We start from the raw sequence: 16,847 nt of genomic DNA on the forward strand, positions 1-16,847 counted from the left end.
GGGGCTCCCTGCGACTCTGCTTCTGCCCCAAGTGGGTCTCTGGCAGCGCTGGCAGCTTGTGGTTCCCAACTAGCAAGGATGAGGGCACTGGAGGGCACCCCACGCCGAAGCAGAAACCTCGCAGACCTCCCTGAAACTGCAGAAAACCGATTTCCCTCAGCCAGGCTGCGGGATGGGCAGAGGGGGTTCACTCTCCGACTGCCCGTCCCTTCGGATGTCGCCGAGGGGAGAGGGAGACCCAGGCCCCAACAACGGGCATCACCCACCCACCTCGCCCCACTTTAATTTCTTGCTTGGTACCAACAGGAGACCAGCACCTTAGACCAGGTCTCTCTCTTTCTCCCTTTTTTAATCTTGTGCCCACGATATTCCTCCTGCCTTCTTCATCTTCTTTTGAAAAAGCCTCTCTTTCTGCGTCCGTTAGCCATTCCCGCTCCCCCGCACACCTCTGTAGCAAAAGCAAAAAAATCTCCCCAAACGGACGAGGGGGGGGTTAGGGAGAGACGAGACGAGAGAGACCCTGACTAAGATGGCATTCATCTTTCTGTGGTTTGGAGATTACCATTAATATCTGCTCTTCAAAGGAATCCCAAACTTCCTAACGAGCCAAGGAGTGTTTCTGAGTGCAAAGTGTGCGTGTGGTTTCCCCCCCCCCCCCGCGCGCGCCTCCGGTGTGCGGTGTGTGTGTGTGTGTGTTGTGTATGGGCGGGTGGGGGGGGGCGGCGAGTGGGAGGGAGGGAGCTCTCAAAGGCTGGACTCGTTTTTTTCCCTTCCTCCCTCCTCGCTCTCCCTCGCTCGCTCGCTCGCTCTCTCTCCCAAGGCAAAAGTGTTCTCCGTTCCAAACTTTGTCTAAACTTTCACTTTCAGAGCTCCGAGGCGGGGTTAGAGACCAGCATGGAGTAGAGCGAGAGGCAGCGCCAGAAGGAGCCGCCGCCGCCGCCGCCACAGCAGCTACAGAGAGCGAGAGAGACGCGAGAGCACCCAGCGCCGCCGCCGCCCGAGCTATGCCGCTGCTCGCCTTGTGAACACCCAGTCCCGCAAAAGCAGAGCCCCCAAGTAACCATGTACTCCCCATACTGCCTGACCCAGGTAACCAGACAGCCCAGCTCGCGGTGGAGGGAGGGGGGGAGAGAGGGTGGCGGGTGGAGGGGGGGGTAAGATAGCGCCCCTTTCTCGCTCCCTTGCTGGGACAGGCGAGCCAGAGGAGCCGGGGGTTGCTTCTGTCCGCGGTTTGCGCCTTGTGTTGTTGTTGTTGTTGTCTGCCCTCCTCCCCTCCCCCCTTTCCTCCCCCTTTCTCCCTCCCCCCCCCCAGTCGCAGCCTCGACTTCCCGGCTGCCTCGCTCGCTCTGCCGCGGCGTTTGTTGTCGCTGGCGCCGCCGGTGCGAGGCTTGATTTCTGCCTCCTTTTGCGCGCTTTCGCTGCGGAAGAAAGGGACCCTCGCGCCTTCCCTCCCTCCCTCCCCTCCCTCTCCCCCTCCCTCCCTCTCTAAGTCCTCCTTGCAAAGGAGAAGGGGGGGGAAGAGGGGGTTGGAGAGAGCCGAGAGGGGAGCGATGGCATCTTTCCAAGCTCTTTGTTATATTCGCTGCACATGGAGTTTAGGAGTTCAGAAAATGGCGCTTCTCCCAAATTTATTTCAAGAAATGTAAAGAGAGAGGGGGGGAGAGCATGGGGTGCGGGTGGGGGGGCAGGGAGGAGGAGACCTGGAAACCGGGCTGGGTGGCCAAGTGGCGGGTTGAGACCCTGGTTGCATTAGGGGTGGGGGCTTCGGAAAAAGAATGTGCGGGACGGGAGAAATGCGAGGTTGTCGCTCGAAACGGGGGGGGGGGGTGCAGGAGAAAAAGAAGTTTCTAAAGTTGAGGAGCGATTTTCAAGATATGCCCGTGCTCTCCGCCCTCGGAGAAGTGCCGTCGCACGTCGGAGGTTGCCCTGGGTGGGCAACGGAGGAGTTGCTGGGGAGAGGGAGGGGGAGAGGGGGGCGCTGGGAGGGGATTCCAGGCAAAGGCGGCGCGCGCGCGGGAGGGGGGGGGAGAGAATCTTTATTATTTCGGCGGCGGCTGCGTTTAGTCCCAACCTTGACTTGGGTCTCTCCTTCCTCCCGCCCGCCCCCCGCCTCCCTCTCTCTCCCGCCGCTTGGAGAAAAGGAGCTTAGGCGAAAATCAGAAACTCCTTACTTTATAGCGGGGTGTGCGTGGGGGGGGGGTACTTTTAATATTTTATTTCACAAGCTACGCTTCCCTCCCGCTCCTTTCTTGAACGGGGACAGGTAGATGACCCTGTTGCCCCCACCCCCGTCCATTTCGGCCCCCTCCGTCGGTTTCCTTAAATAAATAAGCAAACGCTCCAACGGCCCTTCCAGGAATGCAGGTCGGGCGCGCTTGGGCTGCGGGAGAGAGAAGAGGACTTTTGCGCTCTTATTTTTCCGCGAGCGAGAAAATTGGCGCCATTGGGGGAAAAATGCGGTTCCGTAGCGGGAGCGGCCAAACCCCCGAGGAAGCGCTCTTGGCACATTTCTGCTTTGCTCCGTCTTATGGGGGGGGAGAGAAGAGAAGGGAAGAGAAATGTCCCACCCCCACTTTTTTAATAGAGCGCAAAGCAAAGCGCCCGACCCGACCCCGCTTGACTTGCTTGGCTCGCCCGCTCCAGTTCTCTCCCCCGAAGCCGAAGCGCCTCGGCGCGGCGCGTCCCGGGGGAAGGAAGGAGAGGCGCGCAGAGAGGAGCCCAGGCGCGGAGACTGGCGCGTGCGCGCAGGGGCAGAGGGAGAAATTACTTGGGAAATATATGTAACGAGGAGCCGAGAAGAGCCGGAGACTTACCCAAACCCCCCAAGCCCACCCCGCTTATGCCGAATCAGGCATCTGGAGGGGGGGAGAGTTTTGTCTCTTGCCATCGCGTGATAAGTTGGTGTGTGGACGTCAAGAAGCGCCATAAGTGGACGGGGAGGGCAAAGCGCAGCCTGGAGAGAAAGGGGTGGGGTGGGAGCAGAGAAGATAGTCCAGCAGAATAGGAGTGATGATTATGAGGATGATGAATGATAATAATAATAATAATAATAATAATAATAATAATAATAATAATAATAATAATAATAATTACTACGAAGGGCTGAAGGAGCAGCCTGGACGTGGCCGCCTTTCGCCTGCCAAACCCGGGTGCCAGCCTGTTGAGTCTCGCCCCCCCCCTCCAATCACTGGCCCGTCTGAGTTGCGACGGGTCCGATTGCACAGGCTGCTGGCGAAGCAGCAGCTCGCTCTGCCCGCGCAACCCGCAGCACCTTCTTCCCCGGCCGCCCAAGCTGCTTTTCGCCGTCGGGCAAGGGCAAGAATATTGTGCGCGGGGTGGGGTGGGGTGGGGTTAGCCGAGGATCTGGGGTGGAGAGCGAGGGCTCCCGGGTCTCTTTCCGCGCGATTCCTCCGGCTCGAAGCGGGAAAAGGCGATCCGAGCCGGAGTGCGCGCGGCCTCACTTCGCTTCCCGAGCCGGAGGGAAGTCGAAAGTTGAGAGAAGCCAGTTGCAGCTCCTCGCACTTACACCAACGCGCGCGCACACCCCGAATTCCCTTCGCTGCCGCTATGAACGCGGGAATCCAAAGTAAAAAAGAAAAAGCCCCGCCACTTACTTTTGCGGCTCCCAAAATTATATTTATTTGGAAACCCCCAGACTTTGAAAGGTGGCCTCGCGTAGACACACAGACGCACATATTTAGGGGAAGGGTAGAACTGTCTTGCGCCCCTTCCAGGCGCTGGGCTTGTTTTTAGCAAAAGCAACCCGAGGTGCGTGAAACTTGGAAGCCCCGTCCGGATTTTCCTGACCGTCGGGCGTCCGGATGCCCCCGAAGCGGCTCGGCCGGCCTCCCGAGGTCGCGTCCCGCGCGGAGATCCGTGGCAAACTTTATTGGGGGTCCAAGTGGGAGACGCTGTCGCGGCGTCACGGACTATTCTCAGAAATATTGGTGACTAGGAGATAGTTTTCAGGGTTGGATTTGGGGCGCAGAGTAGGGAAAGGAAAGCTATATTCGCGTGCGAGGAGAAGTGTTATTTTTTAACTCTTACAGACGAGTGGCAAGCGGAGTATCCATTCTGAAATACATTTTTTCTTACCCCAACCAAGTTACAATTTTAGCAGCGCGTTGCTTCTCGCTGTTCTGAAAAGATCTCTTCCATGTGTAGCAAATATATATATTATCTATGATGATGAATATAGTTTGAGGGATTGAGCTAGGCGCTGGAAGCGCGTTTCTATGCTTATATGCTTGTCAGAATTGGTGGCTCTAAAACGTCGTGCACAGAATATGTTTACAATTAAATATATTTATATATTACCTCTCTTTTTTTAGCTTAGTGCACGCACGGTGTACATATGCATATGTTGTTGTATGAAATGCAGAACAGCTCAGGCATATTCCATTTTATAAATGTTTACACATTCTGCAATATATTCCATATTATAAACAATTCCTCCTTTATTTTGCTTTACCCAAACATTCTTCCAGTGGTATCTCTAAGGGTGTCATGCCCGTTCCCACTTGCAAACTCCTCCAAAAGTAGTACATGAAAAATCCAAATAGAAATATCAATATAACAAAGCAATAATCACATGTGAAACATACACAAAAGCAAAGTTGATACCTAAAAAGCTTACCAGCAGAGAATTCAATTTAAAATGCCTTTATTGGCATATAATTATTTCTCTGCCTTTTGGAGGCTAAAAATAAATATTTCTTGAGGTAACTAAGAGAACAATGCTAAACATATGATTTGAGGTTTATGGACTACATCCTAAGGCTCGTTCCTCAATAACTACCTGCTTTTTATCTCAGTTTGTAAAAACAACCCAGAGCCATATTTATTTGTTCAGTTAGTTAATGTAAATTCCCCCCCTTGGCCCATCTAATTATAAAGACAGATTACAAAACATTGAAACTTATAAAACAGCCCCAAACCTATAAAATAGGGGGGGGGGAGGAGAACTTGAAGATCAATCAAAAGAGAGAAGTCCATTAATTGTTAGTATAAGGAGATGTACGCATATTTCTGTAGCATATGCATCATTCAAGCTGTGCTATCATAGTAATGCAATATAAGGTCCTTTTTTCGTATTTTGTTTGCTATCTGTTTTAGTGTAGATGAGTATCTAACTTGCAAGGCCTATGGGCAAAGCGAATTTAAGGTGGCGGTTTTGAAAAGAGGAATCCTTGTGTTCAGTTCTTTGCTTTTTGTCTTGCCCCTGGGTCAGTGCCAAGGCAGAGAGTCCAGTTTCGTTTCTGCCTCTGGGAAGGAAAAGCTTGTGCTCCTTTAAAGAGTTGCCCTTTATTTGTGCCCGATGAATTAAACAAACCTGGCTTGATCCATGGCAAATGCCCTCAGTAGATAAGAGAGTCTCTCTCCTCCCCCCCCCCCGCCACCCCTTTGAACTGGATTTCTTTTGTTACGATTTTGTAGGCCTGGTATTTTGTTTCCCTTGTGGATATTCATGCTGCTAGTGTGACTACCCTCCAAATCACCCACCCCATTCTGAACCCTGTAGGGCTCCCACTTTTCCCAGGTGACATTCCATTTGCTCAACTGATGCATCTCATACCATAAAGAGGCTATCTTGGAGCCCAATCCTGTCCAGCTTGGATTGACCCCAGCTGCCTCTTGTACTATAACTGGGCTTGATCCATTCAGTTAGCTTGGAGTTTTGCTTGCACAGCTTTTGACTTGCATTAGTGTTTTCGGCAGCCGACGTTTGCCCAAGTTCCCGGGGTATTGTACACAGACCTGAAATTATCGTCGTGCCCTCGCAGTCCCATTTTTCCTGAAGTGGCCACCACCACAGAAGTGTTTCATTTATTATGTGGTGGAATGTTGGACTCTTTTGCACTTGCATTGTGGTTCCCATGTTAGATCTGTTCTCCTTTCTAGAAGTTTGTTATCTGAGACTTTAGTTTTGCAGGCAGCTCAGAAGCATACGCAACGTAAAATCAGGCTGCTAATGTTGAATCGACACACAGCATGTAGAATGCCATTTTATTTGAAGGGTGTCTGTGATGCAGCGGAAGATGTGTATGTGTAGGGGCGAGGGTTACAAATTTTGTATAATTTTGTATAACTTCCTAACATTATTTGCAATTCAGAATAACTGGGCAGGTTTTCACAAAGGGCCTAATAATAATAATAATAATAATAATAATAATAATAATAATAATTTTATTTATATCCTGCCCTCACCAGCCAAAGCTGGGCTCAGAGCGGCTAACAACAGATTTTCTTTTTGAAAATCTGAATCAGGAGTAGTTGCAGAGTTAATTTGGATTATGGTTATAATCTATATTGCGGTATTGTGTTGTTGCCATTATATCTTTTATGTACAGGTAAGCCTCTATATATTACAGGTAGCCTCTAGGGGTAGGGCATTAGTATATAACATGGAATACCCTAACGCATAATAGATGGTGAGTATCATAATGGCAGAGTATGTGTAGCGCAACAGAACATTTCTTGTCTGCCCTCAAACATTTTGCCAATCTAGATGACTGCAGAAGCCGATCTGAGAGATGCCGCCTATAACCTCGTGCAACATTGTCCAGAGTGCAGGTGTGAATCTGTCCGAGTGTGCACAGATGCCCCAATATGCTCTGCAAAATTACAAGGGATTTGGGGGGACACTCTTAGGTGTGACTGGCACCAATATTCTGCTTTTGTGCTTAAATGTAGAAACTCCTCTCATTCAGATGTACACGTTAGCAGCACTTTCAAGCTATCTATCCTCACATTTAGAACGGCTCAGAAACTACGTTAAGAAACTGGCGGTTAATAGGCAAATGTAGGCCTCTGCATACAAATATTGAAGAAATTGGGACTATAATATATTTATTATGTAGTCTTAAGACAATATCTTAATGAGAGCAGTTGTTTATGTGCAGATACCAAGACATTAAGAACAAGATGTGTGTGATCTCAGTTGTGTACAGTCAGTGCAATAATTGGCTGCAGGGATGATTGAGGCCCTTCTATGGAAATGCTTTGAAATATGGAATAGAGCTGCTGAACTGTATATGTCAGTCCCTATTACATTCCTATATTTGCTGGATTTTTAAAGTTAGGGTGAGTAGCTTATTTTCTTTTATTTGTTTAGACTGCATTCTTATATCTGCAGTTGGGAGCAAGTCTTGTTGGGAGTTACTTCTGAGTAGACTTTAGGACTGCACATTTCTTACCTGCTCTGTCCCAAAGATTAGGGCTGTATAAATGTACAATTAAGCATACATATAATTACATAGAAAACTGATGCAAACCAAACAGTTAATGACAGTATTTGCTAGAGTTTCACTACCCCTGTCCCTGACGCTCGGACACTAAAAGTTGGCTGGAATACTATGAAGTATTAGCATTTCTTTCTTTCTTTCTGTCTGAAGAAGTGTGCATGCACACGAAAGTTCATACCAAGAACTAACTTAGTTGGTCTTTAAGGTGCTACTGGAAGGAATTTTCTTATTTCTTTCTGTCTGTCTGTCTGTCTGTCTGTCTGTCTGTCTGTCTTTTCTGTCTTTTCTGTCTTTCTGCCTGCCTTAAAACTAACAGACAAATCTTTGGAAAATGACATTGTGTGCCAAGAGGGGACTTGAACGGTGAAAACAAATGAACTAATGCTGTCCAGCCTATCACTTCCCCTGGCTCTGTTTCAAGAGATTGTTTGCAATACAAAAATATAAGATTGTCTGGCAGTGCAGAAGACTATTCTTTCTATCTGTTTATCAGTGTGATATTGGAGTGCCTCGCAACCGAGTCCTGTAGCAAATTTGGATGTGTTCTCATGATGTCTATAGCTTGTTGCTTTTCCACTGTAGCTTCAGGACTGATTTTGCGGGTGCTTTTATTTGCTTTGCATTGCATTCTTCTGTGAACCTCGTCGGAAGAATCTCCACATGTGGAAGCAACATGTGATCAAAAGTGCTTTATAAAGCTTTGCCTCTGTGTAACGTCCTGGAGCACCCTGATCAAATCGATCAGATGTTCCACAAAGCCTGGGAGATGTGACTGCTCTCTTCTATTCAGCTCTTTCAGTTTTAAGGAAAATATTTATCGGCTGAATTTGACATGTCCCTTCACCTCCCAAAGGGTATCCGGCCATAGATTCTTTTCTGGGGTGGGTGGGAATGTGGCTGGAATATTTCCATTAAAATGTGAAATATCAATAACAGATTTCATGTGTTTGTGTTGTGGGCTGTGAGGACTGGATGGAGAATTCTTTATGGCAAGTTATGGTGAGGAAAATGGAAAGTATCAAGATATAAGCAAACACAAAGCAAAATTGAACAATGCACCAGGCAATAAAGGAGTCTGGAATTAGTGAGGCTATAAATAAACATTTATGCAGTGTTGAAACGAGCATTCAGGTGAGTTTACAAACAATTCATTAAGATATTTATAAACTTTCGCAGTTTGGGACTATCAATAGAAACTTAATTGCAAACTGTAAACAACTTTTCTTTTCATGTGAATGATGAACGGAGGCTCCATAAATGGGTTGTTTTGTGTCTTTATTTTATTTTTTTTTGCTTGGGCTTTTTTTGGTGTGTACAATGCATACCAAAAACTTAGGACGACTAATTCTACTGAATGGATTCTTTCCCCTCTTCTACTACTAGCTTTTGAAAGCTCCTGAGATTTTGTTTTTGAAAGTAGCTTTCAGTATTAGGATGCAGTTTCTAAATGCTACAGGAAGAAAGGTGAGCTGCTCAGCATGGCCCCTGCATTTGATTGCATAGCTTATGTAGAAAGAGCCTATAAATCAATGTGCAGTTGATACTGCAAGAACAACGCGCTTAATTGTGCAATTAGTTGAGAGCATATGGCACGTACTGTGTATATATATTCGCGGATGAACTTTGTGTATGGTGCAATCCTGACCGCGTTCCGAAGGTGGGAGAAAGGCCTGTGTGGGAACTTCAAGGATCTTGCTTTCACTGACTGTGTGGCTGCAACCACAGCAGAATGGTGTTTGCATGCATTTGTTTGGTGTAATGCTCACTGTATATTTATCATGGGTTCCTGCCATTTAGAATAATCTGAATAGGAACCGTCATAACCCACCACCCACAAGATTTGGAAAGGGCCCATTGTTTTTAATAGGGCAACTCTGGAGTAGACTGCAACTGTACGCAATAAACATTACACATATACCCACATGCATATACACTTGATAATGTGCCCATAAAATATAAACGTGTGCTGGCATACCTGCCTTTGTCTTACTACGGCGCCTCGCTCCCCTCGCAACACACATGCATTTTAATGTGTAGCTAGGTATGTGCTTGCATGGCATATGTGGATAGCAAACATTCATGAAGCAAATTGTTATCTACATAGACACAAACCTATGTATGTTCTTTCTAGCCTATGGATCACACACGATTATATAAATCAAAAAATCCCACTCCATTTAACAATATTCCCCCTTGAATGTGTGACTGTTTGCATATATATGTTCCTCTTTACATGGAGGATGTTGCCTTCCTTTATTTTATTTTTTTTAACCAAGGCTGGTTGCAGGCCTGGCACATGCAGCGTTTCACACACATTTCAACGTATGGATCCTGATTTTTGGGGCAGCTTCCACAGACTTCTGTTGGATCTGGCAGACAGAATGCCAGCCCATATGCCTAAAATCTATGCATGGAGACTTGTTTATTCGAGCTCTGATTCTCCAAATAACTCATTTATCCAGAATGAGGTCATGTTCCCAAGCGTACAGCAAATATGGCAAGAAGCACTCAGCTTATCCCAGCCCCTGCTAATCTTCATTAAATCCACGTCCCCTAATTTTGTTTAGCTAACCGTTGCCTAGCCTCGCAGTGACTGTCTGTGGGGCGCAGAGGTGCTCCTCGACTCGGCTATTCTTTCAAAGTTCTCTCGTGCACTCTCCCTCCCTTTCCCAAACTTGATTTATAAAATACAGAGTTCAGGGATATCCAGCCCTAAGTAGACGGCGTTTTCTCAATTGCCTCTGGGTTTCAGGGGCTCAAGGTGGTGGCAGGAGATGGATGGGGAGTTTTTCTGTTTCCATCCCTCCGTCTAGATTGTGCAGATGTTTGCCAAGTGATGATGTTCCTCTATACGTTGGGGAAGGAGGCAGCCGTCCTCAAGTCTGTGGCCTTCATGCATTATGCACTGCTTTTCCATATGCCAAGTAAGTAAGGTCCTTGTCATCAGTGGGACGGAGAGCAGCCCACCCCTTTCAGGGCCTGCGTCTAAATGCCACTACAAGGTATAAATCAGGCCCCTGAAAGGGCTTGGAAATTCTTAATCACTGCTTCTGACTGTTGCCCCTCATTAGGGACCTTTTGAGGAAGCGAAGTGCTGTCTCTTCGATCCCCCAGCAAATGAGTTAGGGGCACAGAATTAACTGTATGGCATAACTTCATTCAGCGCTGCCGTCTGGGTAAACGGAGGAACGGCTTGTATTGGATTACCATTTGATTTCAGCTCGCTAGGTGTTTTGGGTAACTGAGGCCTGGGGATAATAGGGGGGGCCTGCTTGGTTGCTCCACCCCAACCACAGAATCCTTTGTGGTATTAATATGGCGGTTATGACTCTTGTAGTGGTTGCAGTGGATTCTTAAAGTGTGTGTGTGGGGGGGGGGAGAGAGAGCGAGAGCTTTGCTGGGAGAGTTAGGCAATGCCAGGAGAAAGATAATGGGGAAAGACAGCGAAGGAGCCAAATGGCATTCATAATAAAACCACAATCCAGTTTTGGAGGACAGGGAGAATTATACTTTTAAAACTAACAGCACCCATCAGCTTGAAAAGCCATACCCATGATTTCTGAAAGGTGGCATCTTTAGCCAAAGCCTGCTTACTTTGACTCATATTCGTCTGGAAAATCTGCTGCCTGCCCTCCTTTTCCGTGTAATTCGTATAAAGAAGAGGTGCTGCGATGCCCCTTTCATGTGTTGGCAGCTCTTGGAAAAGTTCAGGTGGATTTTTCATGACTCTAGGAAGCTGCTGACAGGAGCCCAGAAAGCTGCCTTGTAGAGAATCAGACCATTGCTCCATCTAGCTCAGGACATTCTCTGCAGACTGCTAGCATTTCAGATGGGGTTTCCCCCTCCCAGACCCATTGGGAGGTTGGAGTTGGAACCTTCTATATTCAAAAGCATATCGTGTTCTCCCACAGAGGTGTTGCCGTTCCCCATACGATATTGGATCTTCAAACAGGGAGATTTCCCAGACCTGCTTGGCCTATGAGAATGCTCTCAAAGGGGCACTTTAGCATCCATTTGCTCTGCAGACATGAATTTCCTTCTCTACTGGCTGCAGGCCGTACAAAGTGGTGAACATGACTATGCCTCAGATGAGCAGGATCTGTGCAGTTCAGCCACACTGGCGGAACACGACCTTTTTGCAAAAATCACAGAGGCCCGCTGGAGTTCGGTCACCTTTAAGTTTTTCGCCTTCTTCTGCAATAAATCTAAGAACTCATTTGCTGCAAAGTGGGCATCTTCCTGTCAAAGACCTATTTATTCACATATGTATTTATAAAAACAGCTGTGGAGGGTGTGGGTTTTTTTTTAACCTTAAAAGAAACAAGTCAAGGGCGTTTAAATAATTGAAAAGGACTGAAATTTCAGAGAGAATACTAAAAGAGAAAATGAATGAGGGAGGGGGGTTGATGGGGGTGGGAAGAGCAAGCATTGTTTCATAATTTATTTTTTTTTGGGGGGGGTAAAAAGCACTTTCTTGGGGGGGGGGACTCTGGCCCAATAACATTCCTCCTAGAGAAGGGGGAATTTTGTCTGTCTTGTTAGTCCCTCTCCCTCCCCACACTGTTGCTTGACAAGTGTTTAAAAATGCATGGTGCACTAAATGAAATAAATTCTGAAAGTGTAAAGCAGTGGATTGCTATAAATTTATAATCTGCACCTACTGGAATTTGTATCCAGTGAGGCTGATTTACTGCACAGATTAGAGCAACTTTACTCGACGTGTATGTATCTATCTGTGGCAGGCGATGGCAGCTTGAGATGGCTCCGTAGCCCTGCCTGTCTCTTTGGAGGGGAGTGGCAGATGAACCCCAACAGGAGAGAATGGATTTGAGAACAAAAGAAGCAAACGGAGGCTGCATCTAGCAAGGGAGAATAATTTTCTGCCGGCCGTTGCATCGTCCGGTTTTAGCAAATCCATTCGTATCACACGAACTGAAGCACCTCAAGTTCTTCAGGGTGCTTAGGTTCAACTTAGCGTGTGGCAAAACAAAGCAAGCCATTTACTTAGGTATCAGGCCCCCAATGGCATCCTGTGACATCATGCATTTGTTAAGTGCGATTATACTATAGGCCATACGTACTTCGTGGCACAAAGGAGCAAGAAAGTTTCCTTCTAGCAAGAGATCATGTGTGTGTGTGTGCCCTTGGGTAACATCAGATAAAGCACTTTTTAGGTCTGATGTGGGCATTGTCAACCAGAAACAGTTATTACACCCGCTCCTTTGAATGGAAGGGACAATTTAGATATTATTATTTTTTTAAAAAAAGTGGATTCTATGCGTTAAATTATGTCCCAAGCATCATTTCTGTAATAGTAGTTCTTAATAGTGTTAACGGTTGCCTCTCTTTTTTGCAGACGTGTCACAAGCACAGTTGTGCTATATTATCGTGTAATATTATATATGTCTAATACATTTATGAAACAGAACCACATGCCTTTTCACCTCCTGACTCCCATATTTTTTTTAAAAAAGCCATATCATCATCATCATCATCAAAACTATTCCTATGCCTGGAACGGCTTGCTTGGCTAGCAGAAATTCAACAAGTACAGCGCATGGTGAAGCCCCCGTTATCTGACTTTCTGAGGAAAGCCTCACCTGTTGGATTTCAGCCTTCTTAAAAGAGCAGGAGCATTGCCAGGAAGGGAGAGGAGAGGCTTATTTTTATGTTTGAAATATAAACTTAATATCTGGTTGGGGGGCATTGTTTTACTTTGTTAGTATGTTATGCATTTTCATGTTTTTATATTGTAAATCGCTTTATGATTTAGAAATTTAATTAACAACAACAACTTAATATATAGGAATATCTTAAGGAATTAAATATTCATGGAAGAGTGGTTTTAAATATTTTTTGCATAGAGGCAATTTTGCTAAAGGGGCTAAAATGTTGCTGGATGTAAAGGGGGAAGGATATTTTGAAAGAGAGTTGAGATGGGATAGCATTTCGTGTCTTTTTGTGCTAATATTTCCCCCACACTAGTCCTGACTTGTGTGATATTCTGGCTTTTCAAATTGAAAGATCCTACTATACTGCACCAAGTGGGGCATTTTGGACCACGGCATCTTTCTCTCCCACCTTTGTTCTACATATTCACAAGGTGTACGGTCCAGCCCGAAACTCTTCTGAACAAGCCCCAAAGAAATGAACGGGAAGCATGGAAGGGCATTGTAGTGATCTGAGCATCTGTCAGGATTTCTTGTGGCTGTTGTCTGTCCCTTGTAGGAGAAGACACACATTTCTCCAAACGCTGGCGGGGGGGGGGGGGCTAGAGTCATGTATATGTGCTTAAGCCATGCATATATGTCTAAGTGTGTCTGGAGCTGGTAGATTTGGCCACTCAGAGAAAGTGAATCCACTGTAGCTTTTAGGGAGTTTATGTTATCTGACCACTTCCACCCACTCCTGTGGTGTTTCCCTGGCAAGGCAAGGACAAGCCGTGCATCTGTGTGGGAGGGGAAGCATTGTGTGGAACTAATTTACAGCAGTAGCTAAGACTGTGGGGTGATAATTAAGACAGTGTGGCACATGGGTTTGCTTGAGGGAATGGCCCCCTGTTCTCTAATTTAGATGGGCAAGGAAAGGGGATAAGCTAGATTTGCTCGTTAAGAGCCTTTCCATTCCAAAGACTCTGCCTGGAAGAAATCGCTCCTGCATTTCATCCGCCACTATGAAGCAGGCCACGGTTATTCCCATTTTACAGCTTGGAAAGTAAAGCTGAAATAAAAGGCCCCGCTCAAGACCATCCAACCGGTTGATTTTGAATCCAGATTTTCAAAACTCAACTCTACTTAAGTTGTAGCATGCTTTTGAATTGAGAGCCACTATTCCCAATTCAGTTTCTCTGTCACTGCTGAATGGGTTTGTGAAGAGCAGGTAACTGCATCACTGCTGCCCCCAATCTGATGCCCTTCAAATGTTTTGGACTACAATTCCCATCATTCCTGACCACTGGCTATGCTGGCTGGGACTGAGGGAGGACACTAGACAGAGGAGGCTCCTGTATCACAATCTCCAGCTCTTGGGTTGGGATTGAAGCCTCTTGCCTTCAGATCCAAAAGTCACTGAATGCAAAGAAGGATTAGTTATGGGCGCCTAATACTTGGTGTGGAATTGCTTCATTCACTTGCTTGTTTGTTTTTATCAGGCATCCACACAACACTGTTCTTCAGTCCTTGTCATCCTTTATTTTTTTTGGTGGTTCTTATTGTTTCGTCGTTTTGGTTTCAATTATTTACTTGTGTTTTTATCTTGCATTTTATTGTGTGAACTGCCCCGAGATCTTGTGATGAAAGCGGTATATAAATTTAATAAATAAATGAAAATCTCCTGCCTTTTCCTAGACTTCAGAAAGTCTTATTCTATTGCCCCCCCCAAAAAACCCCACAGAGGAGTGGTGCAATTTCAACAGGTATAGATGTCTTTGGTACTACTCTCCCATCTTTCGAGAAGGGCAGGGTTTTGACAAGGGCAGTGATATGTCAACAATGCGAACCTATCGCACTCAGCATGCATTCATTATAGCATTTGTGGTGGGCGCCATGTTTTATTTTTTTTAATCGATCTTTTAATTGTTGCTAAAACACTTTCCTGACTCTTTCTCTCTCTATATATATTACTGATAGAGAGATATAGTGCTGAAACAACATAATGCTAAGAAAATTATTATAGTATAGTGTTATAGCACCATAATAAATTAACACTATAGCAGTATGGTGTTACAGCACTGTACCTCTCTTTTAGACGGAAAAATTAAGGGAATGTGTTTTAGCGATAATTATGTTTGATTTAAAAAAATAAACGGGGAACAATGCTTATACTTAATGGGCGATGAGCACACATTCATGGCCCCACCCAGAGCTGCTGTGTCACGCCTAATGGTGTGGATAGAACGTAGCAAGAATGCACACATGGTAAAAGCACACTGCAACCTATAGTGTGGAAAGTGAATTGCAGTTCCACTTGTAGCTTATAGCAGAAGAGCAATGATTGGGGAAGCATTGGGATTCACCCACCCATTTTATCCCGTTCTTCACCTGAAAAGTCTCATAGAGCAGCAAAAACAAAAGCAGTGCCTGCCCTCATGTTTGAGATCTAAAAGACACAACACAAAAGGGGGGGGGGAGAAGAAGTATGGGGAGGGAGGAGGTAAAAAGCAGACTTGGTCACCAGGACTTAAAATGAATGATTGTAAATAAATAATATATTAAAATTGTAAATATTTAATTTATTAATTTATTTATTTACAGTGGTACCTTGGGTTAAGTACTTAATTCGTTCTGGAGGCCTGTACTTAACCTGAAACTGTTCTTAACCTGAAGCGCCACTTTAGCTAATGGGGCCTCCTGCTGCCGCTGTGCCGCTGGAGCCGATTTCTATTCTCATCCTGAAGCAAAGTTCTTAACCCTGAAGCACTATTTATGGGTTAGCAGAGTCTGTAACCTGAAGCGTATGTAACCTGAAGTGTATGTAACCCGAGGTACCACTGTAATTAGTTTATATACCACCCTTCATCCAAGGAGCACAGAGCAGTTTGGTGCAACCCAACTACCTCTTTGTTTTTCATCCTGACTTCTGCCCCCTCTAAGAAGAAAAAGTCACCAAATTCTGTCCTCCTTGAGACGAGTGGTCACTTCCTACATTCTCTCCATCTATTATTCCTGTTGACCTCTCTGTTCCAAATAGAGTGGCGCTTCCATGGCCATACTCCTGTGATCATCCTGGTGCGGGGGTGTGCGTGTATGGGGGAGGGAGAATTTGTGCACAAATGTGTTTGCAAGAGCCTTTGAATGGGAGAGGAGAGCCAAAATGGGCTGGTTGGGCAGTATGGCTCATTCCCCAGTTTCTCCTGGTCCAGTGGCACCAGGCCTAGAAGCATACATAGGATCTTGGGCCAGATGGCTACAGACCCAGCTTTGCTTTGCTGGCACCAAGATGATCCAAAACACCCTGGGGCAAGGGGAGAACCCGTCCTTCGCAACCCCTTGGCACCATGTGCCACCACAGATCACGGTCAGTCAGTCAGATTAGTTCATACTGCGTCATGGCTTTGCGGCAGTGGCTGACCACACACCTAACCGTGTGTGATTGTGTGCGAACGCTTGGGAAAAGAGGGTGTAGCCCGTTGTCGGAAAGAGTGTTGTGTGTGTTGTGCATAGTGAAATTGGGGTGGGAACAACAGGACACTTCAATAGGGAGAGGAAGGTTTCTGAAAACAGAGTACTACCTGCGACCATTGGAGCTGACGTCTGAACGGCAAGCCTTTAGGGGCAGGCCATTATTAATGCAGCCGGAAAAGGCTGCACGGAGAGACGCTCACCTGTATGTTTAGACACGCATTTGGAAATGATGGCTGCAATTTAGCTAGAAACACAGTGCATTTTTCACCATCGTGGGGCAGACTGTGACCGGGTGGCCCTTTGTGACCTCTCAGTCCGCTGTCCAGATGCTGACCGTGGAAGGACATCTTCTGCTGCTCTCCCTTCTGGCCAGACTTGGGCTGGACAGCCCTTCAAACGGAGGGCTTCTTCAAAAATGGGGCACTTTCCTCTGTCCTCCCACATAATTTCCCTGACCCTCAAACCACACACCCTTAACCTA

General features: G+C 46.3%; 1 protein-coding gene across 6 annotated transcripts in view; it reads left to right on the forward strand.

Moving 5' to 3' along the window:
- NFIX (nuclear factor I X) overlaps nucleotides 1-16,847 on the forward strand; it is a 257,068-nt gene that overhangs the window by 50,331 nt on the left and 189,890 nt on the right. For all 6 annotated transcript variants that reach the window (XM_082204973.1, XM_082204975.1, XM_082204972.1 and 3 more), the window contains exon 2: nucleotides 868-1,089. In XM_082204973.1, coding sequence (XP_082061099.1) covers nucleotides 1,063-1,089 — 27 coding nt within the window. In that variant the 5' untranslated portion in view covers nucleotides 868-1,062. The remainder of the gene's footprint in view (nucleotides 1-867; nucleotides 1,090-16,847) is intronic.

The sequence above is a fragment of the Podarcis vaucheri genome (genome assembly GCF_965113315.1).
Source record: "Podarcis vaucheri genome assembly, chromosome: 17".
Lineage (NCBI taxonomy): Eukaryota > Metazoa > Chordata > Lepidosauria > Squamata > Lacertidae > Podarcis > Podarcis vaucheri.